Below are 26,758 nucleotides of genomic sequence, written 5' to 3'. Positions count from 1 at the left end.
GAATGGGAGAAGGTCATGTGGTCTGATGAGACAAAAATAGAGCTTTTTGGTATAAACTCCACTCGCCGTGTTTGGAGGAAGAAGAAGGATGAGTACAACCCCAAGAACACCATCCCAACCGTGAAGCATGGAGGTGGAAACATCATTCTTTGGGGATGCTTTTCTGCAGAGGGGACAGGACGACTGCACCGTATTGAGGGGAGGATGGATGGGGCCATGTATCGCGAGATCTTGGCCAACAACCTCCTTCCCTCAGTAAGAGCATTGAAGATGGGTCGTGGCTGGGTCTTCCAGCATGACAACGACCCGAAACACACAGCCAGGGCAACTAAGGAGTGGCTCTGTAAGAAGCATCTCAAGGTCCTGGAGTGGCCTAGCCAGTCTCCAGACCTGAACCCAATAGAAAATCTTTGGAGGGAGCTGAAAGTCAGTGTTGCCCAGCGACAGCCCCGAAACCTGAAGGATCTGGAGAAGGTCTGTATGGAGGAGTGGGCCAAAATCCCTGCTGCAGTGTGTGCAAACCTGGTCAAGACCTACAGGAAACGTATGATCTCTGTAATTGCAAACAAAGGTTTCTGTACCAAATATTAAGTTCTGCTTTTCTGATGTATCAAATACTTATGTCATGCAATAAAATGCAAATTAATTACTTAAAAATCATACAATGTGATTTTCTGGATTTTTGTTTTAGATTCCGTCTCTCACAGTTGAAGTGTACCTATGATAAAAATTACAGACCTCTACAAGCTTTGTAAGTAGGAAAACCTGCAAAATCGGCAGTGTATCAAATACTTGTTCTCCCCACTGTACATCATAAAACTGAAGAACTATAGGGGCAACAGATTGCCAAGGTGATTACTACAGCTTACAGAAGGTGGAATCACCATTTTCCAGAAGTGCACTTTACTGTATATTTGATGATGTCGTCCCCACAGTGACCGTACGTACATACCCCAACCAGAAGCCATGGATTACAGGAAACATCCGCACTGAGCTAAAGGGTAGAGCTGCCGCTTTCAAGGAGCGGGACTCTAACCCGGACGCTTATAAGAAATCCCGCTATGCCCTCCGACGAACCATCAAACAGGCAAAGAGTCCAATACAGGACTAAGATTGAATCGTACTACACCGGCTCTGACGCTCGTCGGCTGTGGCAGGGCTTGAAAACTATTACAGACTACAAAGGGAGGCACAGCCGCGAGCTGCCCAGTGACACAAGCCTACCAGACGAGCTAAACCACTTCTATGCTCGCTTCGAGGCAAGCAACTCTGAAGCATGCATGATAGCACCAGCTGTTCCAGATGACTATGTGATCACGCTCTCCATAGCCGATGTGAGTAAGACTTTTAAGCAGGTCAACATTCACAAGGCCGCAGGGCCAGACGGATTACCAGGACGTGTACTCCGAGCATGTGCTGACCAACTGGCAAGTGTCTTCACTGACATTTTCAACATGTCCCTGACTGAGTCTGTAATACCAACATGTTTCAAGCAGACCACCATAGTCCCCGTGCCCAAGGACACTAAGATAACCTGCCTAAATGACTACCGACCCGTAGCACTGACGTCTGTAGCCATGAAGTGCTTTGAAAGGCTGGTCATGGCTCACATCAACACCATTATCCCAGAAACCCTAGACCCACTCCAATTTGCATACCGCCCCAACAGATCCACAGATGATGCAATCTCTATTGCACTCCACACTGCCCTTTCCCACCTGGACAAGAGGAACACCTACGTGAGAATGCTATTAATTGACTACAGCTCAGCATTCAACACCATAGTGCCCTCAAAGCTCATCACTAAGCTAAGGATCCTGGGACTAAACACCTCCCTCAGCAACTGGATCCTGGACTTCCTGACGGACCGCCCCCAGGTGGTAAGGGTAGGTAACAACACATCTGCCACACTGATCCTCAACACGGGGGCCCCTCAGGAGTGCGTGCTCAGTCCCCTCCTGTACTCCCTGTTCACCCATGACTGCATGGCCAGGCACGACTCCAACACCATCATTAAGTTTGCCGATGACACAACAGTGGTAGGCCTGATCACCGACAACGATGAGACAGCCTATAGGGGAGGAGGTCAGAGACCTGGCCGTGTGGTGCCAGGATAACAACCTCTCCCTCAACGTGACCAAGACAAAGGAGATGATTGTGGACTACAGGAAAAAAAAGAGGACTGAGCACGCCCCCCATTCTCATCGACGGGGCTGTAGTGGAACAGGTTGAGAGCTTCAAGTTCCTTGGTGTCCACATCACCAACGAACTATCATGGTCCAAACACACCAAGACAGTCGTGAAGAGGGCACGACAAAGCCTATTCCCCCTCAGGAGACTGAAAAAGATTCGGCATGGGTCCTCAGATCCTCAAGAAATTCTACAGCTGCACCATCGAGAGCATCCTGACTGGTTGCATCACCGCCTGGTATGGCAACTGCTTGGCCTCCGACCGCAAGGCACTACAGAGGGTAGTGCGTACGGCCCAGTACATCACTGGGGCCAAGCTTCCTGCCATCCAGGACCTCTATACCAGGCGGTGTCAGAGGAAGGCCCTCAAAATTGTCAAAGACTCCAGCCACCCTAGTCATAGACTGTTCTCTCTGCTACCGCACGGCAAGCGGTACCGGAGTGCCAAGTCTAGGTCCAAAATACTTCTCAACAGCTTCTACCCCCAAGCCATAAGACTCCTGAACAGCTAATCTATAGCCTATTTATTGCCTTACCTCCATAACTTGCTACATTTGCACACACTGTATATATATTTTCTGTTGTATTTTTGACTTTATGTTTTTTTACCCCATATGTAACTCTGTGTTGTTTTTATCGCACTGCTTTGCTTTATCTTGGCCAGGTCGCAGTTGTAAATGAGAACTTGTTCTCAACTGGCTTACCTGGTTAAATAAAGGTGAAATAAAATAAAATAAAATAAAATCATGGCTACCCGGACTATTTGCACTGCCCTCCCCCCCACCCCATCCTTTTACGCTGCTGCTACTCTGTTAATGATTTATGCATAGTCACTTTAACTCTACCCACATGTACATATTACTTCAACTACCTCAACTAGCCGGTGCCCCCGCACATTGACTCTGCACCGGTACCCCCCCCTGTATATATAGCCTCCCTACTGTTATTTTATTTTACTTCTGCTCTTTTTTTCTCTCAACACTTTTTTTGTTGTTGTTTTATTTTACTTTTTTATAAAAAAATAAATGCACTGTTGGTTAAGGGCTTGTAAGTAAGCATTTCACTGTGATGTCTGCACCTGTTGTATTCGGCGCATGTGGCTAATAAAATTTGATTTGATTTGATTTATACAATAGCTATATGATTGAATATTGATATATGATTGATAGATCTAGAGGAGAGCTGTGGTCCACCACCGTGTGTGTGTGTGCAGGGGCGTCGTGCAACCCCAAAAATTCTGATGGGGGCACAAAGTACGTGAGGATAGCTGGGGGTGTGGTCGAGATGTTGGAGAATTTTTGCATTTTTCAAACACCTGAAACAGAGTTTTTTTTCTGCAATCTAGAGCCATAATCATTACGCTTAATAATTCTATGTAAAAAATAACATGTTAATGCATGCATCCTCCCGACTGGTGTTTCTTTATTAAATAAACTAAATATGCTTCTCTACATCTCTGCTCAAATCTGGGTAAAAGATTACAGTTTTTTTACAATCACTTTGGCACTAATTTCAGAACCTTGACGTCATTTTTCAAAACTCTAGACACAAAACTCACAACCAATGATCAAAATGCACATTTTTCAAAACTCTAACACTTTTTTCAATTGCTTGGATACAATACACATAAAACTAAGATAATGTGTTCATTTAACAAAAATCACCTGTTCAATATGACACAACTTAACATCAAAGTACTACTATTTCAAAAGGCAATTCACACATTACATTTCAGATGAGTGTCTATTCATTTCATTACAATTATCCAACTATCAATTGATACAACTGCTCAAAATGATAAGTAACTGTTGCATTACTCTTAATGCATAGTTGTATGGAAACAGACAAACAATATTCCATATTTAGATCATGAAAGTTTCAAGATAACGAGATTCATTGTCACCAATTAGTGTGGAGCATGAACCAATTAGACTACATTATCTATGGATGTAACATTTCATCATCATTCTTTATCAGACACCGTTTCTATGGTCCCATGTACCACCTTTTCAGACTATTTACAGTATTGACAGTACTGCACTGTATGGATGCAGGCCCTTGTAATTGCTTGTCCAATTCTGCCAACATCGTTACTGATGATTGAGTTCACATTGTGGAACGAGTATATAAAGAATTGATTGGGATCCACTTGCAACAACATAGCGATACGTACTGTAACATGGAGCCGGCAGGTGATCCAGGTCACAATAGAGGTCAAGCAGTGGTGGGAGGAAGACGAGGAAGACGTGTTGGTCAAAGGAATGGCAGGGGACAAGCACCCCTTCTGAGAGGTGGTCGTGGGCCTCGTTTGAGAGGTGTGGGGGGAACGTGGTAGAGGACAAGGCCACGGACCAAGACAGCGGCAGCAACAGCAAAGAGTGTCCAATGAAATCCGAGCAATAGTTGTAGACCATGTCATAAATCATGGCATGACAATGACTGAGGCGGCTACAATGATACAACCAAACCTCAGAAGGTCAACTGTGGCCTCAATAATCAGAATTTTCCGCAATGAGAACCGGTAAGTCGTCACCATGCACTAAACATTATGCTACTCTCAATTGTCAAATGACTGCATACCAATGTGTATCACAGAGTAGGTGATGTGACCAAGTGTCTTCTTACTGTAATGTTCCCTGTAGAATTGAGACTAGGCCAAATAGGGGAGGCAGAGGCAAAATTCTGACTGACCAACAAGAGCAGGCTGTGGTCGATTTGGTTCGGGCCAGAAATGATATTCGCCTTACAGAAATTCGCCAGCATATCTTGGACAATGAAGACATGCTGAAAAGGCACCAGGTGTCTTTAAAACAACTATACCGTGTGCCTTTTGAAAGAAATGCAGACAGAGTGAAGCAAATGAGGACTGAGTATGTTCAGGTATGTTCTGTTTCAAGATGGCTGTTGTAATAAAATTCCCTAATAATTCTACGTTGTACAGTAATCAGTAAATCTCTTTCCAAAATGTATTTTTAGAGGGTGATGGAGCTGGATGCTGATGACAACCATCACAAATTCATATATTTGGATGAGGCAGGCTTTAACCTGGCCAAGACAAGGAGGAGAGTTCAGAATTTAATTGGCCAGCGGGCAACCATCCAAGTACCTGGACAACGTGGGGCCAACATTACCATGTGTGTGGCTATATCAGAAGATGGTGTGGTGGGACGCAGACCTCGTATTGGATCATATAATGCAGCTCTCCTTGTAACCTTCCTTGATGAGCTCGATCAGGTCTGTAGAGCTGATGGCGTGACCTATGTCATTGTGTGGGATAATGTCAGGTTCCACCATGCTCATACAGTGGGGGAAAACAGTATTTAGTCAGCCACCAATTGTGCAAGTTCTCCCACTTAAAAAGATGAGAGAGGCCTGTAATTTTTATCATAGGTACACGTCAACTATGACAGAAAAATTGAGGGAAAAAAATCCAGAAAATCACATTGTAGGATTTTAATGAATTTATTTGCAAATTATGGTGGAAAATAAGTATTTGGTCACCTACAAACAAGCAAGATTTCTGGCTCTCACAGACCTGTAACTTCTTCTTTAAGAGGCTCCTCTGTCCTCCACTCGTTACCTGTATTAATGGCACCTGTTTTAACTTGTTATAAGTATAAAAGACACCTGTCCACAACCTCAAACAGTCACACTCCAAACTCCACTATGGCCAAGACCAAAGAGCTGTCAAAGGACACCAGAAACAAAATTGTAGACCTGCACCAGGCTGGGAAGCCTGAATCTGCAATAGGTAAGCAGCTTGGTTTGAAGAAATCAACTGTGGGAGCAATTATTAGGAAATGGAAGACATACAAGACCACTGATAATCTCCCTCGATCTGGGGCTCCACGCAAGATCTCACCCCGTGGGGTCAAAATGATCACAAGAACGTTGAGCAAAAATCCCAGAACCACACGGGGGGACCTAGTGAATGACCTGCAGAGAGCTGGGACCAAAGTAACAAAGCCTACCATCAGTAACACACTACGCCGCCAGGGACTCAAATCCTGCAGTGCCAGACGTGTCCCCCTGCTTAAGCCAGTACATGTCCAGGCCCGTCTGAAGTTTGCTAGAGTGCATTTGGATGATCCAGAAGTGGATTGGGAGAATGTCATATGGTCAGATGAAACCAAAATATAACTTTTTGGTAAAAACTCAACTCGTCGTGTTTGGAGGACAAATTATGCTGAGTTGCATCCAAAGAACACCATACCTACTGTGAAGCATGGGGGTGGAAACATCATGCTTTGGGTCTGTTTTTCTGCAAAGGGACCAGGACGACTGATCTGTGTAAAGGAAAGAATGAATGGGGCCATGTATCGTGAGATTTTGTGTGAAAACCTCCTTCCATCAGCAAGGGCATTGAAGATGAAACGTGGCTGGGTCTTTCAGCATGACAATAATCCCAAACACACCGCCCGGGCAACGAAGGAGTGGCTTCGTAAGAAGCATTTCAAGGTCCTGGAGTGGCCTAGCCAGTCTCCAGATCTCAACGCCATAGAAAATCTTTGGAGGGAGTTGAAAGTCCGTGTTGCCCAGCGACAGCCCCAAAACATCACTGCTCTAGAGGAGATCTGCATGGAGGAATGGGCCAAAATACCAGCAACAGTGTGTGAAAACCTTGTGAAGACTTACAGAAAACGTTTGACCTGTGTCATTGCCAACAAAGGGTATATAACAAAGTATTGAGAAACTTTTGTTATTGACCAAATACTTATTTTCCACCATAATTTGCAAATAAATTCATAAAAAATCCTACAATGTGATTTTCTGGAAATTGTTTTCTCATTTTGTCTGTCATTGTTGACGTGTACCTATGATGAAAATTACAGGCCTCTCTCATCTTTTTAAGTGGGAGAACTTGCACAATTGGTGGCTGACTAAATACCTTTTTTCCCCACTGTATGGTGCAAGCATGGTTTCAGGCCCATGCACAATTTACCACCCTGAATTTACCCCCATACTCTCCTTTCCTTAACCCGATTGAGGATTTTTTCTTCACATGGAGATGGAAGGTTTATGATAGGCGCCCTCATGAACAAGTCACTCTTCTCCAGGCCATGGATGACGCATGCAATGACATCACGGCAGACCAGTGTCAGGCCTGGATCCGCCATGCCCGAAGGTTTTTTCCAAGATGTTTGGCTAATGAAAACATCCATTGTGATGTAGATGAGAACCTGTGGCCAAATCCACAAGACAGAGTTGATGAAAATGTAGAAGTACAGTAATCACTCATATGTTTTGCTTTTTACAGTACAAGCAAGCAAGTTGAGGAACACTGCATTTGATGTTTTACAGTACTGTATTGTTTTTCATCAATATATTTCAGATTTTGTTCAATGATTTCACTGTGTCTGTAGTATTCTCTCTACTACTGCAGTACTTTTACAGGGATGTATTTACATGTAGTACCATAATGAAACATGTATCACCTATTTTGTAGTACAATATTTAATGATTGTACGAACAATGACACAGTGAAACTATCGGATGCTTGTGTGTGGGTGATCTAAATTAACATTTCATTGGTATTTCACAATACATTTGTTTTTTGAACCAATGATTGTGCAAGTGCAAGATTTCTTTAAAGATATGAATGCACAATGCAATGTTTTGAACATTGGACAGCCTGTGTTACAAGTGATGACCGTTTTGAGTTTTGTGTGTAGAGTTTTCAAAAATTACGTCAAGGTTCTGAAATTAGTGCTGAAGTGATTGTAAAAAAAACTGTAAGAGGAATGAGAGTCTTATTCAGTACGTTTAGTTTTTGCTTGATTTTCTAAAGTCTACCAACCTTGCCAGCAGGCATGCCAGCTAAGATAGAGTAGCTAGCTTGAATAACTAACTTGATTGACAGCCTGAAATGGCTTCTTGGTAGCTGAGGTTGGGAACCTGTCTGGGCGGGGCTTAAACCAACTTCATAAAATTGCTAGGTGGCAAGTAGTATTACAGAGGAACGACAACGACACGCCCCCTTTGGGCATGACGCCTGTGTGTCTGTGTGTGTGTGTGTGTGTGTGTCTCTCTGTGTGTGTTTGTGTGTCTATGTGTGTGTGTGTGTGTTTGTGTCTGTTTGTGTGTCTCTGTGTGTGTGTGTGTGTGTGTTTGTGTCTGTTTGTGTGTCTCTGTGTGTGTGTGTGTGTCTCTGTGTGTGTGTGTGTGTGTGTGTGTGTGTGTCTATGTGTGTATATGTGTGTGTGTCTGTTTGTGTGTGTGTGTGTCTATGTGTGTGTGTCTGTGTCTGTGTGTATGTGTGTGTGTGTGTGTGTGTGTCTCTGTGTGTCTGTGTGTATGTGTGTGTGTCTGTTTGTGTGTGTCTGTGTGTGTGTCTGTGTGTGTGTGTGTGTGTGTGTGTGTGTCTGTGTGTGTGTGTGTCTATGTGTGTCTGTGTGTGTGTGTGTGTGTATATGTGTGTGTCTATGTGTGTGTGTGTATATGTGTGTGTGTCTGTTTGTGTGTGTCTGTGTGTGTGTCTGTGTGTGTGTGTGTGTGTGTGTGTGTGTGTCTGTGTGTGTGTGTCTATGTGTGTCTGTGTGTGTGTGTGTGTGTATGTGTGTGTCTATGTGTGTGTCTATGTGTGTGTGTCTATGTGTGTGTGTGTGTGTGTGTCTGTGTGTGTGTGTGTCTATGTGTGTGTCTATGTGTGTGTCTATGTGTGTGTGTCTATGTGTATGTGTGTGTCTGTGTGTGTGTGTGTGTGTGTGTGTGTCTATGTGTATGTGTGTAGTAGTAGTACTCATAACTCCCAACTGCAGAGTGATTATCACAGATTAGAGGAGATGGATCTCCCATGAGCACCGCTGTTTATTGCCTTTAATTACGGGACTAATTACCCTCTCACACACACACCTCTTCAGTATAAGGTCTGATTACCATCTTGGTGAGACTAGACACAGATAGAAAGGGAGGAAAATATTAGCTGTATTTAAAATGTCCTCCATCTTGGGGATACATCCACATACTTCCTGTCGTCACTTCCTGTTGAACGCGGAACAAGGGAGAGCTTGGTTTGTTGTTTTTTAGAAAGTTTTGAAAGTCTATTGAAAAAGTTACTATCTAGCTACCTTCTGTGTTTTGGATCCTGTGATGTGGTTGGTATCAGTTACTGGGACCACTAATATCTGTCCAGGGATCCCGCTGCTGACCAAGGGTCTGAGGAGCTGGTTGGCGTAGCAGCTAGCCTAGCTAACCTGCCCTGTCTGTAACTGTGAGTAGTAAGAGTGTAATCCACGTTGTTACCATGACAACGACAAAATGTACGCACTCACTAACGGTAAGACACTCCGGATGAGAGCGTCTGCTAAATGACTAAAAACGTAAAATGACAAAAGTACCGTTGAGGACAGTGATGTCTCTCTGTCACAGGTGAAGGATGTTTTAAAACGAAACAAAAATAGTTGTACAAGCAGTTGTTGCAACAACGAGAAAATACTGTAGCTTTCAAGTGTTTCGTCCAAATGCTGGTGGAGTCAACTAATAAAACAATGGACGACCTGACGAGAGAGGTTCAAGGACCTGAAGAACAGTTTGCAGTTCTCCCACGGTCACCTCGATGAGTTTAAACAGGAGAACGGCAAGATGAAAGCAATCTGAAAGTAATTGAGAGAGGACATCATTTCTGTATGTGAATCCGTGATAACAATGACAGAGAAAAAAGATTACCTCGAGGGACAATCAAGGTTGTGGATGGAATTACAGAGTCTCCACATGAGACCTGGACGGAGACTGGGGACAAAGTGAGGGACATGATCTCGCAGAAACTGAAGATGGACCACAGGAAGGTTGAGATGGAGCGCACCCACAGGACTGGAAAACCCACCAGCGGCCCAGGTGACAGGCCCAGGCCGATAGTGGTGAAGATCTTGATGTTCAAGGACAAGGTAGCTGTTCTGGAAAGAGCCAAGAACATTAGAGGAACGTACAGTGCATTCGGAAAGTATTCACTCCCCTTGAGTCTTTTCACATTTTGTTACATTACAGCCTTATTCTAAAATTGATTAAATTGTTTTTTTCCCTCATCAACCTACACACAATACCCCATAATGACAAAGAAAATAGGTTTTGAGATGTGTTTGAAAATGTATTACAAATAAAAAATGTAAATATCACATTTACATAAGTATTCAGACCATTTACTCTACTACTTTGTTGAAGCGTGTGTGTCTTCTTAACGCTTGCCACTCCTGCGTTGTCTTGGCTGTGTGCTTAGGGTCGTTGTCCTGTTGGAAGGTGAACCTTGGCCCCAGTCTGAGGTCCTGAGTGCTCTGGAGCAGCTTTTCATCAAGGATCTCTCTGTACTTTGCTCCGTTCATCTTTGCCCAGATCTGTGACTTGACACAATCCTGTCTTGGAGCTCTATGGACAATTCCTTCAATTCCCATGCCTTGGTTTTTGCTCTGACATGCACTGTCAACTCTGGGACCTTATATAGACAGGTGTGTGCCTTTCCAAATCATGTCCAATCAATTTAATTTACCACAGGTGGACTCCAATCAAGTTGTTGAAACATCTCAAGGATGATCAATGGAAACAGGATGCACCTGAGCTCAATTCCGAGTCTCACAGCAAAGGGATCTGAATACTTATGTAAATAAGGTATTTCTGTTTTTTATCTTTAATACATTTGCTAAAATGTCTAAAATCCTGTTTTCACTTTGTCATTATGGGGTGTTGTGTGTAGATTGATGAGGAATTTTATTTATTTAATCCATTTTAGAATAAGGCTGTAACGTAACAAAATGTGGAAAAAGTCAAGGGGTCTAAATACTTTCTGAATGCACTGTATATCTTCCTCAACGAGGACTATCCAGAAGAGGAAAGAACTAATCCCAGCCATGAAAGATGCCAGAGCGCGTAGGGACATTGCTTACATCCACTATGACAGGCTCATTGTCCACCCTCCTTCCCAGAAGCCTGGAAGGGATGAGAGAGCCAAGCCTATGGGTTCATAGCTTCAACCCCACAGCACACACACACACACACACACACACACCAACTGGTTAATGGACTGCTGAATGGTTTATTTTCTCTCTTGCTTTGTTTGCTCTTTTCCATATTGTGTCTATCTCTGATAAGCTACCCAGGAAAGGGCTGAAAATAGCCCATATTAATATATGTAGCCTTAGAAATAAGGTTCAGGAAATCAATAACTTGCTAACATCAGATAATATTAACATATTAGCCATTTCTGAGACTCACTTAGATAATTCATTTGCTGATACAGCAGTAGCCATACAAGGATATAACATCTATAGAAGAGACAGGAATGCTTATGGGGGAGGTGTTGCTGTATATAGTCAGAGCCATATCCCTGTAATGCTTAGAGAAGATCTCATGTCAAGTGTTATTGAAGTGTTGTGGTTGAAGGTTCACCTGGCACATCTAAAGCCTTTTCTTTTGGCGTGTTGCTATAGGCCACCAAGTGCTAACAGTCAATATCTAAATAATATGTGTGAAATGCTTGATAGTGTATGTGATGTCAACAGAGAGGTCTACTTTCTTGGGGACCTGAATATTGACTAGTTTTCATCAAGCTGTCCGTTCAAGAGGAAGCTTCTCACCGTAACCGGTGCCTGTAATCTGGTTCAGGTTATTAATCAACCTACCAGGGTAATTACAAACACTACAGGAACAAGATCATCCACATGAATTGATCACATTTTTACTAATACTGTAGAACTTTGTTCTGAAGCTGTATCCGTACCCATTGGATGCAGTGATCACAATATAGTGGCTATATCCAGGAAAGCCAAAGTTCCAAAAGCTTGGCCTAAACTTGTGTATGAGATCATACAAAATATTTTGCTGTGCCTCTTATGTGGATGGTGTTAAAAATATTTGTTTGTCTGATGTGATTAATAAGGAGCATCCAGACGCTGCACTTGTTACATTTATGAAATTGCTTCTTCCAAATATTGATAAACATGCACCTGTTAAGAAACTGACTGTTAGAACTGATAAGGCTCCATGGACTGATGAGGAATTGAAAAACTGTATGGTTGAAAGAGACGGGGCAAAAGGAGTGGATAATAAGTCTGGCTGCACATCTGACTGGCTGACTTACTGCAAATTGAGAAATTATGTGACTAAACTCAACAAAAAGAAGAAACTGTATTATGAAGCCAAGATCAATGATATAAAGAATGATGGGGAAAACAACTTTGGAGTACTTTAAATGAAATTATGGGCAGAAAGACAAATTCAACTCCATCTTTCATCAAATCAGATGGCTTATACATCACAAAACCATTTGATGTTGCCAATTATTTGAATGATTACTTTATCGGAAAAGTGGGCAACCTTAGGCAGGAAATGCAACAACGAACAGTGAGCCGTCGTACTCATATATACAAAAAAGTAATAATGAAAGAAAAGCATTGCAAGTTTTAGTAAAGTTAGTGTGGGAGAGGTGGAAAAATGATTATCGATCAATAATGACAAACCTCCTGGCATTGGCAACTTAGATGGAAAGCTACTGAGGATGGTAGCTGACTCTATAGCCACTCCTATCTGTCATATCTTTAATCTGAGCCTAGAGGAAAGTCTTTGTCCTCAGGCCTGGAGGGAAGCCTTTACTGGTTCTAACAGCAGACCTATCAGCTTGCCGCCAGCTCTTAGCAAACTGTTGTGTTTGACCAAATACAATACTACTTCCCTGTAAACAAATTAACAACAGACTTTCAGCATGCTTATAGAGAAGGGTACTCAACATGTACTGCACTGACACAAATGACTGATGATTGGTTGAAATAAATGGATAATAAGAAGAATGTGGGAGCTGTACTGTAAGATTTCAGTGCAGCCTTTGATATTATTTACCTGTTGCGAAAACGTACTGTACGTGTTATGGCTTTTCAACCTCTGCCATATTGTGGATTCAGAGCTATCTATCTAATAAAACTCTTTCTTTAATGGAAGCTTCTCTAATGTCAAACATGTAAAGTGTGGTGTACCGCAGGGCAGCTCTCTAGGCCCTTTTACATTTATACCAATGACCTGCCACAGGCATTAACCAAAGCATGTGTTTCCATGTATGCTGATGATTCAACCATATACGCATCAGCAACCACAGCTAATGAAGTCACTGAAACCCTTAACAAAGAGTTGTGGTCTGTTTTGGAATGGATGGCCAGTAATAAACTGGTCCTTAACATCTCTAAAACTAAGAGCATTGTATTTGGTACAAATCATTCCCTAAGTTCTAGACCTCAGCTGAATCTGGTAATGAATTGTGTGGCTGTTGAACAAGTTGAGGAGACTAAATTACTTGGTTTTACCTTATATTGTAAACTGTCATGGTCAAAGCATATACAGTGCATTCGGAAATCCCTTGACTTTTTCCACATTTTGTTACGTTACAGCCTGATTCTAAAATGGATTAAATAAATAGAAATCCTCATCAATCTACACACAATACCCCATAATGGCAAAGCGAAAACAGGTTTTTAGAAATGTTAGCAAATGTATTACAAATAAAACACAGAAATACCTTATTTACATAAGTATTCAGACCCTTTGCTATGAGACTCGAAAATTGAGCTCAGGTGCATATTGTTTCCATTGATCATCCTTGAGATGTTTCTACAACTTGATTGGAGTCCACCTGTGGCAAATTCAATTGATTGGACACGATTTGGAAAGGCACACACCTGTCTATATAAGGTCCCACAGTTGACAGTGCATGTCAGAGCAAAAACCAAGGCATGAGGTTGAAGGAATTGTCCGTTACCTTAGATTGTAAACTGTCATGGTCAAAACATATAGATTCAATGGTTGTAAAGATGGGGAGAGGTCTGTCCGTAATAAAGAGATGCTCTGCTTTTTTGACACCACACTCCAAAAAGCAAGTCCTGCAGACTCTAGTTTGATCTTATCTTGATTATTGTCCAGTCGTGTGGTCAAGTGCTGCAAAAAAAGACCTAGTTAAGCTGCAGCTGGCCCAGAACAGAGCGGCACGTCTTGCTCTTCATTGTAATCAGAGGGCTGATATAAATACTATGCATGCCAGTCTCTCTTGGCTAAGAGTTGACTGCGTCACTTCTTGTTTTTATAAGAAACATTGTGTTGGAAATTCCCAATTGTTTGCATGGTCAACTTACACACAGCACTGACACACACACTTAACCCACCAGACATGCCACCAGGGGTCTTTTCACAGTCCCCAGGTACAGAACAAATTCAAGGAAACATACAGTATTATACAGAGCCATGAGTGCATGGAACTCCCTTCCATCTTGTATAATGCAAATGAACAGCAAACCTGGTTTCAAAAAACAAATGAAGCAACACCTCACGGCACAACGCCTCTCCCCCATGTGACCTACTTGTTGTGTGTACTGACATGTATGTGCAACTGATAGATGCACACACACAAATGTATGTAAATTGTAAAGTAATTTGTCTGTAATGTCTTTTTCATTATGTGTCGGACCCCATTAAGACTAGCCGTTGCCATTGGCGTTGACTAATGGGGATCCTAATAAATCAAATAAAAAATATGGTTAATTCTAAAGAGCAAAATATTAGCTGGATTTAAATGTCCTCCATCTTGGAGATACATCCTTCATATGGTTAATTCTGAAGAGGAAAACTGCACAGTAACAACGTACTATGTGAGAAGCCGTCTTGTTCAATTCAACACTCTTGGGATGCGTCCCAAATGGCGCCCTATTCCCCCAGAGGGTCCTGGTCAAAACTAGTCCGCTGTATAGGGAATAGGGTGCCATTTGGCCTTCTCTACTCTTCATCTTAGCTCTGTTGCACTGTTCCATATGGACGGAATGCCTTATTCATCAGATAGTGGGTTGGAAGGAGGGCTCCCCACCCTTCCTGCTGGCCGCTCGGGAACACTCAGACAATGGAGGGACGCCACATGGAAGGATATGAGTCCCTCTGGCACGGTTGGACACAGACTGACATTGTCCTACACACAGTGGGAGACTGACTGAGACCAGAATTAAACCTCTTCAAAGACATCCCCGTCTGCGTCCAATATGGCACCCTATTCCCTATCTAGTGCACTACTTTTTTTTTAATCAGGCCCCATAGGACTCTGGTTAAAAGTAGTGCACTATATAGGGAATAGGGTGCCATTTGGGACACCCACTGTCTCCTACACTGTGAAGGTCAGAACAACAATGGGATCATTGCTCTTTCTCCTAGTTCTTTAGACTTCCAGACAATAGATCAAAAAGAGGTTTCTGGCTGTTGTCTTTTGTCTTTGGCAGTGAGATGATTGTTGAACTTTACTAGGAAGGCCGCGATCCTGAAACCAACCTTCTGTACGTTCTGTATGAACTCGTCAAGTTCAAATAAATAAAAACCAGGTGATACGTCTCTGTGGGTGTATCCCAAATGGTGCCCTATTCCCTACGTAGTGCACTACTTTTGACCAGGGACCATAGGGAACAGGGGGCCATTTGGGACACACCCTATCTGTCTCTAACGATAAAGGCCCATCAGAAGAACTCCCCGAGCCATACTGTATCTAACGACAGAGACCCATCTGAGAACTCCCCGAGCTCTGGTAACGTCATGTTCCTTATCAGTTGGGTGGTGTAGTTTACAGGATATCCACCCATGCTGCAAGGCATCATGGTTTATCAGCTTCTCTACGGCTCCAACGCTGAGCGTGCGTCTCTAATGGTACCCTATGCTCTATTTAGTGCACTACGTTTGACCAGAGCCCACAGGGGACTAGGGTGTCATTAGGCACGTAGACTGGTTGTTTAACACTGTTCTGATTATTTACATTCTCTGGTGGGGATGTGGTTCTCCGGAGGCTGTTTAATTAGACCAACTCACTTCCTCTCTCTGAAGCAGCCACGGCAGGGATCCCCTATCACCAGACATACCCCTCCATCTAAATACAGGGCCTGGGCTGTGTTCATTATGGCACAAACATTTAAAACGTTTAGCAATGGAAAACAAAAAATGGCCTTATTGGACAAGTCCAGGCAGTCCATCCCTGTTTCAGTCCGTTTTCTTCTGTTTGGTGCCTTAATGAACATGCACCTGACTGACTCACATTGTAGAATAACACACAGAAGCAGTGAGGCACCACATATCCTTGGCATTTTCCCATTTCCACCATGGACTTTACTACTACTTACGATGAATAATTCAACCCCATCCCCAGAGAGAGGGAACCTGGGATTCTCTTTTAACATATAGTTTTGTCTTGCTTACGCCTAATACAACCGCTTCGGTTGATTTGCTATACAACCCCTCGTGGAGGACAGATGTTGCTCTCCCCTCATTGGGATTAATGTGTATTTGGTTGAATGTAAATATGCGATCATTAGAAGAAGACACCCCTCCGTGTCCATCCATGAATGATATCCATAGCGTGTTAATCCCTTCATGAATGATATCCATAGCGTGTTAATCCCTTCATGAATGATATCCATAGCGTGTTAATCCCTTCATGAATGATATCCATAGCGTGTTAATCCCTTCATGAATGATATCCATAGCGTGTTAATCCCTTCATGAATGATATCCATAGCGTGTTAATCCCTTCATGAATGATATCCATAGCGTGTTAATCCCTTCATGAATGATATCCATAGCGTGTTAATCCCTTCATGAATGATATCCATAGCGTGTTAATCCCTTCATGAATGATATCCATAGCGTGTTAATCCCTTCATGAATGATATCCATAGCGTGTTAATCCCTTCATGAATGATATCCATAGCGTGTTAATCCCTTCATGAATGATATCCATAGCGTGTTAATCCCTTCATGAATGATATCCATAGCGTGTTAATCCCTTCATGAATGATATCCATAGCGTGTTAATCCCTTCATGAGTGATATCCATAGCGTGTTAATCCATTCATGAATGATATCCATAGCGTGTTAATCCCTTCATGAATGATATCCATAGCGTGTTAATCCCTTCATGAATGATATCCATAGCGTGTTAATCCCTTCATGAATGATATCCATAGCGTGTTAATCCCTTCATGAGTGATATCCATAGCGTGTTAATCCATTCATGAATGATATCCATAGCGTGTTAATCCCTTCATGAATGATATCCATAGCGTGTTAATCCCTTCATGAATGATATCCATAGCGTGTTAATCCCTTCATGAATGATATCCATAGCGTGTTAATCCCTTCATGAGTGATATCCATAGCGTGTTAATCCCTTCATGAATGATATCCATAGCGTGTTAATCCCTTCATGAATGATATCCATAGCGTGTTAATCCCTTCATGAATGATATCCATAGCGTGTTAATCCATTCATGAATGATATCCATAGCGTGTTAATCCATTCATGAATGATATCCATAGCGTGTTAATCCCTTCATGAATGATATCCATAGCGTGTTAATCCCTTCATGAGTGTCTCTGGGGTGTTTGGGGGGGGGAGCTCTATAATCCTGAGGTTACTCTTTATTCTGCCGGGGACACTCATCCCTTTAGTATTACACACACACACACACACACACACACACACACACACACACACACACACACACACACACACCACTCTGAAGTCTAGTAACCCCCTACTAGCAGGCCAACACCCCAACAGACCTATACGCTACATCAGTATTATACATCAGTATTATACATCAGTACGATACATCAGTATTATACATCAGTATTATACATCAGTATTATACATCAGTATTATACATCAGTATTATACATCAGTATTATACATCAGTACGATACATCAGTAGTATACATCAGTACGCTACATCAGTATTATACATCAGTATTATACATCAGTATTATACATCAGTATTATACATCAGTACGATACATCAGTACGATACATCAGTATTATACATCAGTACGATACATCAGAACATGGGAGTCCCCTTACCACCCCATGGGAGTCCCCATACCACCCCATGGGAGTCCCATTACCACCCCATGGGAGTCCCCATACCACCCCATGGGAGTCCCCTTACCACCCTATGGCAGTCCCCTTACCACCCCATGGCAGTCCCCTTCCCACCCCATGGCAGTCCCCTTCCCACCCCATGGGAGTCCCCTTACCACCCCATGGGAGTCCCCTTACCACCCCATGGCAGTCCCCTTACCACCCCATTAGAGTCCCCTTACCACCCCATGGGAGTCCCCTTACCACCCCATGGGAGTCCCCATACCACCCCATGGCAGTCCCCTTACCACCCTATGGGAGTCCCCTTACCACCCTATGGGAGTCCCCTTACCACCCCATGGGAGTCCCCTTCCCACCCCATGGGGATCCCCTTACCACCCCATGGGAGTCCCCTTACCACCCCATGGGAGTCCCCTTCCCACCCCATGGGAGTCCCCTTACCACCCCATGGCAGTCCCCTTACCACCCCATGGGAGTCCCCATACCACCCCATGGGAGTCCCCTTACCACCCCATGGGAGTCCCCATACCACCCCATGGGAGTCCCCTTACCACCCCATGGGAGTCCCCTTACCACCCCATGGGAGTCCCCTTACCACCCAATGGGAGTCCCCTTACCACCCCATGGGAGTCCCCATACCACCCCATGGGAGTCCCCTTCCCACCCCATGGGAGTCCCCATACCACCCCATGGGAGTCCCCTTACCACCCCATGGTGCTCCATTGGCAGTGTGAGTCTATGAGGCATAAAGAGACAGCATAGCACAGCCTAAAAATACAGTCTCTCCTTCTCACCATTGGGCGTTCAGATAATCAAATCCATACTGGATTATACCAACAACAGGATAACAAAACTACACAAAAACATTGTCAACTATTCCCTTAAACATAACACAGTAGACATATAGAGGTAGTTTTACTGCTGGCTTCATATAGAGGTAGTTATACTGCTGGCTTCATATAGAGGTAGTTTTACTGCTGGCTTCATATAGAGGTAGTTTTACTGCTGGCTTCATATAGAGGTAGTTTTACTGCTGGCTTCATATAGAGGTAGTTTTACTGCTGGCTTCATGTAGAGGTAGTTTTACTGCTGGCTTCATATAGAGGTAGTTTTACTGCTGGCTTCATATAGAGGTAGTTTTACTGCTGGCTTCATATAGAGGTAGTTCTACTCCTGGTCAATGACATTCATTGTAAACTAGATCAGGACAAAGGGTTAAGTCCAGTAACCAAGGCACTCCACTCCAGACAGAGCTTGGAGACGGGTGTAAGAAAAATACGATATAAATGGTATCTGTGAGAGAAAAGAGAGAAAATCAAAGAGAGAACTGGAGAGAGAGAGAGAGAGAGAGAGAGAGAGAGAGAGAGAGAGAGAGAGAGAGAGAGAGAGAAAGCAAAGAGAGAACTGGAGCGAGAGAGAGAGAGAGAGAGAGAGAGACAGACAGACAGACAGACAGACAGACAGACAGACAGTAGTGGAGAAATAGAGAGAGAGGAAGTATTTGGAAACCCTTAGGCATGACCCTGTTAATGGACCGTTAGAAAAACATCCCGAGAGAGAGAGAGAGAGAGAGAGAGAGAGAGAGAGAGAGAGAGAGAGAGAGAGAGAGAGAGAGATGAGGAGCTGACCCCATTAGTTCCTAACTTCCTCTCTCCTCCTCTCATCAATGTGACATGCATTACCATCACATCGTAGTCTAAAGGCCTCCACTCCTACAGTCCTCTCCTCTACTGCCACTCACAATCACTGCTACACAGAGCCACACAGCACTACACAGAGATAGCAGGACCAACAGAGATACACAGAGATAGCAGGACCAACAGCGATAACAGGACCAACAGAGATAGCAGGACCAACAGCGATAGCAGGACCGACAGAGATACACAGAGATAGCAGGACCAACAGAGATAGCAGGACCGACAGAGATACACAGAGATAGCAGGACCAACAGAGATAGCAGGACCGACAGAGATACACAGAGATAGCAGGACCAACAGAGATACACAGAGATAGCAGGACCAACAGAGATACACAGAGACAGCAGGACCAACAGAGATACACAGAGATAGCAGGACCAACAGAGATACACAGAGATAACAGGACCAACAGAGATACACAGCGATAGCAGGACCAACAGAAATAGCAGGACCAACAGAGATACACAGAGATAGCAGGACCAACAGAGATACACAGAGATAGCAGGACCAACAGAGATACACAGAGATAGTAGGACCAACAGAGATAGCAGGACCAACAGAGATAGTAGGACCAACAGAGATACACAGAGATAGCAGGACAAAAAATATAGCAGGACCAACAGAGACAGCAGGACCAACAGAGATACACTACTTCACTTCTCTCTCTCTGCTCTACCTCCACAAACCAGGACCAGGAAAAAAAGCCCTGTCATGGATTTCTGCTCAATTTCTTTGCAACACTGAGAAGGATTATCGTTGGGGTGGGAGGGTGTCAAGGTCTGACAGCGGTATTTGTGCCACACTGGTGGCAAACAATGTGTTCCAAAGTCTGTCTTCCACTGACTTGAATGATCAGAGGTTTGAGTGGTTAGTTCAGCCTTTCAGACCACCAGGCGGAATCGTTGTGCTACCTGACGTAAAACAATGGCCCTCCATATGATCCAGAGAGAATAAACTACCATCTAGCCAGTCCTCCATATGATCCAGAGAGAATAAACTACCATCTAGCCAGTCCTCCACATGATCCAGAGAGAATAAACTATCATCTAGCCAGTCCTCCATATGATCCAGAGAGAATAAACTACCATCTAGCCAGTCCTCCACATGATCCAGAGAGAATAAACTATCAAGGCCAGTCCTCCATATGATCCAGAGAGAATAAACTATCATCTAGCCAGTCCTCCATATGATCCAGAGAGAATAAACTATCAAGGCCAGTCCTCCATATGATCCAGACAGAATAAACTATCATCTAGCCAGTCCTCCATATGATCCAGAGAGAATAAACTATCATCTAGCCAGTCCTCCATATGATCCAGAGAGAATAAACTATCAAGGCCAGTCCTCCATATGATCGAGACAGAATAAACTATCATCTAGCCAGTCCTCCACATGATCCAGAGAGAATAAACTACCATCTAGCCAGTCCTCCACATGATCCAGAGAGAATAAACTATCAAGGCCAGTCCTCCATATGATCCAGAGAGAATAAACTATCATCTAGCCAGTCCTCCATATGATCCAGACAGAATAAACTATCATCTAGCCAGTCCTCCATATGATCCAGAGAGAATAAACTATCAAGGCCAGTCCTCCATATGATCCAGACAGAATAAACTATCATCTAGCCAGTCCTCCATATGATCCAGAGAGAATAAACTATCAAGGCCAGTCCTCCATATGATCCAGACAGAATAAACTATCATCTAGCCAGTCCTCCATATGATACAGAGAGAATAAACTATCATCTAGCCAGTCCTCCATATGATCCCGAGAGAATAAACTATCATCTAGCCAGTCCTCCATATATCCAGAGAGAATAAACTATCAAGGTCAGTCCTCCATATGATCCAGAGAGAATAAACTATCATCTAGCCAGTCCTCCATATGATCCAGAGAGAATAAACTATCAAGGCCAGTCCTCCATATGATCCAGAGAGAATAAACTATCATCTAGCCAGTCCTCCATATGATCCAGAGAGAATAAACTATCAAGGCCAGTCCTCCATATGATCCAGAGAGAATAAACTATCAAGGCCAGTCCTCCATATGATCCAGAGAGAATAAACTATCAAGGCCAGTCCTCCATATGATCCAGAGAGAATAAACAATCAAGGCCAGTCCTCCATATGATCCAGAGAGAATAAACTATCATCTAGCCAGTCCTCCATATGATCCAGAGAGAGAATAAACTATCAAGGCCAGTCCTCCATATGATCCAGAGAGAATAAACTATCAAGGCCAGTCCTCCATATGATCCAGAGAGAATAAACTATCATCTAGCCAGTCCTCCATATGATCCAGAGAGAATAAACTATCAGGGCCAGTCCTCCATATGATCCAGAGAGAATAAACTATCAGGGCCAGTCCTCCATATGATCCAGAGAGAATAAACTATCAAGGCCAGTCCTCCATATGATCCAGAGAGAATAAACTATCAAGGCCAGTCCTCCATATGATCCAGAGAGAATAAACTATCAAGGCCAGTCCTCCATATGATCCAGAGAGAATAAACTATCAAGGCCAGTCCTCCATATGATCCAGAGAGAATAAACTATCAAGGCCAGTCCTCCATATGATCCAGAGAGAATAAACTATCAAGGCCAGTCCTCCATATGATCCAGAGAGAATAAACTATCAAGGCCAGTCCTCCATATGATCCAGAGAGAATAAACTATCAAGGTCAGTCTTCCATATGATCCAGAGAGAATAAACTATCAAGGCCAGTCCTCCATATGATCCAGAGAGAATAAACTATCAAGGCCAGTCCTCCATTTGATCCAGAGAGAATAAACTATCAAGGCCAGTCCTCCATATGATCCAGAGAGAATAAACTATCAAGGCCAGTCCTCCATATGATCCAGAGAGAATAAACTATCAAGGCCAGTCCTCCATATGATCCAGAGAGAATAAACTATCAGGGCCAGTCCTCCATATGATCCAGAGAGAATAAACTATCAAGGCCAGTCCTCCATATGATCCAGAGAGAATAAACTATCAGGGCCAGTCCTCCATATGATCCAGAGAGAATAAACTATCAGGGCCAGTCCTCCATATGATCCAGAGAGAATAAACTATCAAGGCCAGTCCTCCATATGATCCAGAGAGAATAAACTATCAAGGCCAGTCCTCCATATGATCCAGAGAGAATAAACTATCAAGGCCAGTCCTCCATATGATCCAGAGAGAATAAACTATCAAGGTCAGTCCTCCATATGATCCAGAGAGAATAAACTATCAAGGTCAGTCCTCCATATGATCCAGAGATAATAAACTATCAAGGCCAGTCCTCCATATGATCCAGAGAGAATAAACTATCAAGGCCAGTCCTCCATATGATCCAGAGAGAATAAACTATCAAGGCCAGTCCTCCATATGATCCAGAGAGAATAAACTATCAAGGTCAGTCCTCCATATGATCCAGAGAGAATAAACTATCAAGGCCAGTCCTCCATATGATCCAGAGAGATAAACTATCAAGGCCAGTCCTCCATATGATCCAGAGAGAATAAACTATCAAGGCCAGTCCTCCATATGATCCAGAGAGAATAAACTATCAAGGCCAGTCCTCCATATGATCCAGAGAGAATAAACTATCAGGGCCAGTCCTCCATATGATCCAGAGAGAATAAACTATCAAGGCCAGTCCTCCATATGATCCAGAGAGAATAAACTATCATCTAGCCAGTCCTCCATATGATCCAGAGAAAATAAACTATCAAGGCCAGTCCTCCATATGATCCAGAGAGAATAAACTATCAAGGCCAGTCCTCCATATGATCCAGAGAGAATAAACTATCAAGGCCAGTCCTCCATATGATCCAGAGAGAATAAACTATCATCTAGCCAGTCCTCCATATGATCCAGAGAGAATAAACTATCAGGGCCAGTCCTCCATATGATCCAGAGAGAATAAACTATCAAGGCCAGTCCTCCATATGATCCAGAGAGAATAAACTATCAAGGCCAGTCCTCCATATGATCCAGAGAGAATAAACTATCATCTAGCCAGTCCTCCATATGATCCAGAGAGAATAAACTATCATCTAGCCAGTCCTCCATATGATCCAGAGAGAATAAACTATCAGGGCCAGTCCTCCATATGATCCAGAGAGAATAAACTATCAAGGCCAGTCCTCCATATGATCCAGAGAGAATAAACTATCAAGGCCAGTCCTCCATATGATCCAGAGAGAATAAACTATCAAGGCCAGGGGTATTAAAGAGATCTGGAGCCTGCTGGTTTTTTGCTCTACCTGATAATTAAATCACACACCTGGTGTCCCAGGTCTAAATCAGTCCCTGATTAGAGGGGAAAACTGAAAAGAAGCAGTGGTTGTGGCTTCGGGAGGTCCAGAGTTGAGTTTGAGGGAGCTAGGCAGTCCTCCATATGATCCCTGGGTAATCATTGAAAGGGAAAATGGACTGAGGCAGCAGTCTAAACACAGCATTACAGCCTGTCCACTCTCTTTAGACTCTATACAGTCAACTCAGGCTGTGTCCCAAATAGCACCCTATTCCTTAAATAGTCCATGGGCCCCGGTCAAAAGTAGTGCACTATAAAGGGAATAGGATATGATTTGGGATGCGGTCCATGTTTTCTGCATTCGCTTTGAGCATGTAGCTTGTCCAATTAATCATCACTTCAAAATAACAATATTTTGGATAAGCCATGAGGGTTAGTAGCCTAACATCCAAATTATTTCACATTTTAATGACAACAACCATTTGGATCCAGTTTTGTTATGGAGAACATTGATCTGACTGGCCCATGGTAAGAGGCTGGCGTGTTTAGACTCACTGGTGTGGAGTATGACAAGGTTTTTAATTTGAATCAGGGTCCATGCTGCTTCCTCCTCCGGGGGGGGAGGGGGGGCATGTTTTGATGTGACACCAGGGTCATGTTCATAGGGCACACTGTAGCAAAACGTTTAGCAGCAGAAAATTAAAACAAGCATGTCTTGTTGGACAAATTCAGACAGTACCTCCCGTTTCAATACGTTTCAGACAGTTTTCTTCTGTTTCGAGCCTACTGAACATGGCCCAGGCCTGGCAATTAGGCCATTGAACCACTGGGCAGGCTCTGTTCCAGCTCTGAGAGTTGGGATGACGCAGAGACAGAGAGGAAGACAGACAGAGAGACAGAGGCTGAGGAAGAGAGGAACAGGAAGAGAGAGAGAGAGGGAGAGAGAGATGAAAAGGGAGAATAAGGTAGAGGATAGAGACTCAAACAGGGATAGAGGCTGAGGCATCAAAACTATAAAATAACATTTACCAGACGCTCTTATCCAGAGCGACTAACAGTTAGTGAATACATATTTTTTTATACTGGCCCCCCGTGGGAATCGAACCCACAACCCTGGCATTGCAAACGCCATGCTCTATCAACTGAGCTACATCCCTGCCGGCCATTCCCTCCCTACCCTGGGCCAATTGTCGCCACCCATGAGTCTCCCCGGTCGCGGCCGGCTGCGACAGAGCCTGGATTCGAACCAGGATCTCTAGTGGCACAGTTAGCACTGCGATGCAGTGCCTTAGACCACTGCGCCACTCAGGAGTAACACATATGGAATCATGTAGTAACCAAATAATTGTTAAACAAATCAAAATATATTTGAGTTAGGGATAGAGAGGAAGGGATAGAGCCTGAGACAGGGATAGTCTCAAATCAAATCAAATCAAATTGTATTGGCCACATGCGCCGAATACAACAGGTGCAGACATTACAGTGAAATGCTTACTTACAGCCCTTAACCAACAGTGCATTTATTTTTAATAAAAAAGTAGAATAAAACAACAAAAAAGTGTTGAGAAAAAAAAGAGCAGAAGTAAAATAAAATAACAGTAGGGAGGCTACTATATACAGGGGGTACCGGTGCAGAGTCAATGTGCGGGGGGCACCGACTAGTTGAGGTAGTTGAAGTAATATGTACATGTGGGTAGAGTTAAAGTGACTATGCATAAATAATTAACAGAGTAGCAGCAGCGTAAAAGATGGGGTGGGGGGGCAGTGCAAATAGTCCGGTAGCCTGATTAGCTATTCAGGAGTCTTATGGCTTGGGGGTAGAAGCTGTTGAGAAGTCTTTTGGACCTAGACTTGGCACTCGGTACCGCTTGCCGTGCAGTAGCAGAGAGAGAACAGTCTATGACTAGGGTGGCTGGAGTCTTTGACAATTTTGAGGGCCTTCCTCTGACACCGCCTGGTATAGAGATCCTGGATGGCAGGAAGCTTGGCCCCAGTAATGTACTGGGCCATACGCACGACCCTCTGTAGTGCCTTGCGGTCGGAGGCCGAGCAGTTGCCATACCAGGCGGTGATGCAACCAGTCAGGATGCTCTCGATGGTGCAGCTGTAGAATTTTATGAGGATCTGAGGACCCATGCCAAATATTTTCAGTCTCCTGAGGGGAATAGGCTTTGTCGTACCCTCTTCACGACTGTCTTGGTGTGTTTGGACCATGATAGTTCGTTGGTGATGTGGACACCAAGGAACTTGAAGCTCTCAACCTGTTCCACTACAGCCCCGTCTCGATGAGAATGGGGCGTGCTCAGTCCTCTTTTTTTTTCCTGTAGTCCACAATCATCTCCTTTGTCTTGGTCACGTTGAGGAGAGGTTGTTATCCTGGCACCACACGGCCAGGTCTCTGACCTCCTCCCTATAGACTGTCTCATCGTTGTCGGTGATCAGGCCTACCACTGATGGTTCGTCGGAGGGCATAGCGGGATTTCTTATAAGCGTCCGGGTTAGAGTCCCGCTCCTTGAAAGTGGCAGCTCTACCCTTTAGCTCAGTGCGGATGTCTCCTGTAATCCATGGCTTCTGGTTGGGGTATGTACGTACGGTCACTGTGGGGACGACATCATCAATGCACTTATTGATGAAGCTAGTGACTGATGTGGTGTACTCCTCAATGCTATCTGAAGAATCCCGGAACATGTTCCAGTCTATGCTAGCAAAACAGTCCTGTAGCTTAGCATCTGCGTCATCTGACCACTTTTTTT

General features: G+C 43.7%; 1 protein-coding gene across 1 annotated transcript; it reads left to right on the top strand.

Moving 5' to 3' along the window:
- The first annotated feature begins 18,024 nt into the window (after nt 1-18,024).
- LOC121543739 (nascent polypeptide-associated complex subunit alpha, muscle-specific form-like) lies at nt 18,025-18,795 on the top strand. Its single transcript, XM_041853892.2, has one exon. It carries the CDS (start codon nt 18,025-18,027, stop codon nt 18,793-18,795), a length of 771 nt encoding a protein of 256 aa, XP_041709826.2.
- The last annotated feature ends 7,963 nt before the right edge of the window (nt 18,796-26,758 follow it).

The sequence above is a fragment of the Coregonus clupeaformis genome, unplaced genomic scaffold (assembly GCF_020615455.1).
Source record: "Coregonus clupeaformis isolate EN_2021a unplaced genomic scaffold, ASM2061545v1 scaf1031, whole genome shotgun sequence".
Taxonomy (NCBI): Eukaryota; Metazoa; Chordata; class Actinopteri; order Salmoniformes; family Salmonidae; genus Coregonus; species Coregonus clupeaformis.
The sequence above is the reverse complement of the archived record's forward strand: the minus strand, read 5'-3'. Positions and strand labels throughout refer to the sequence as shown.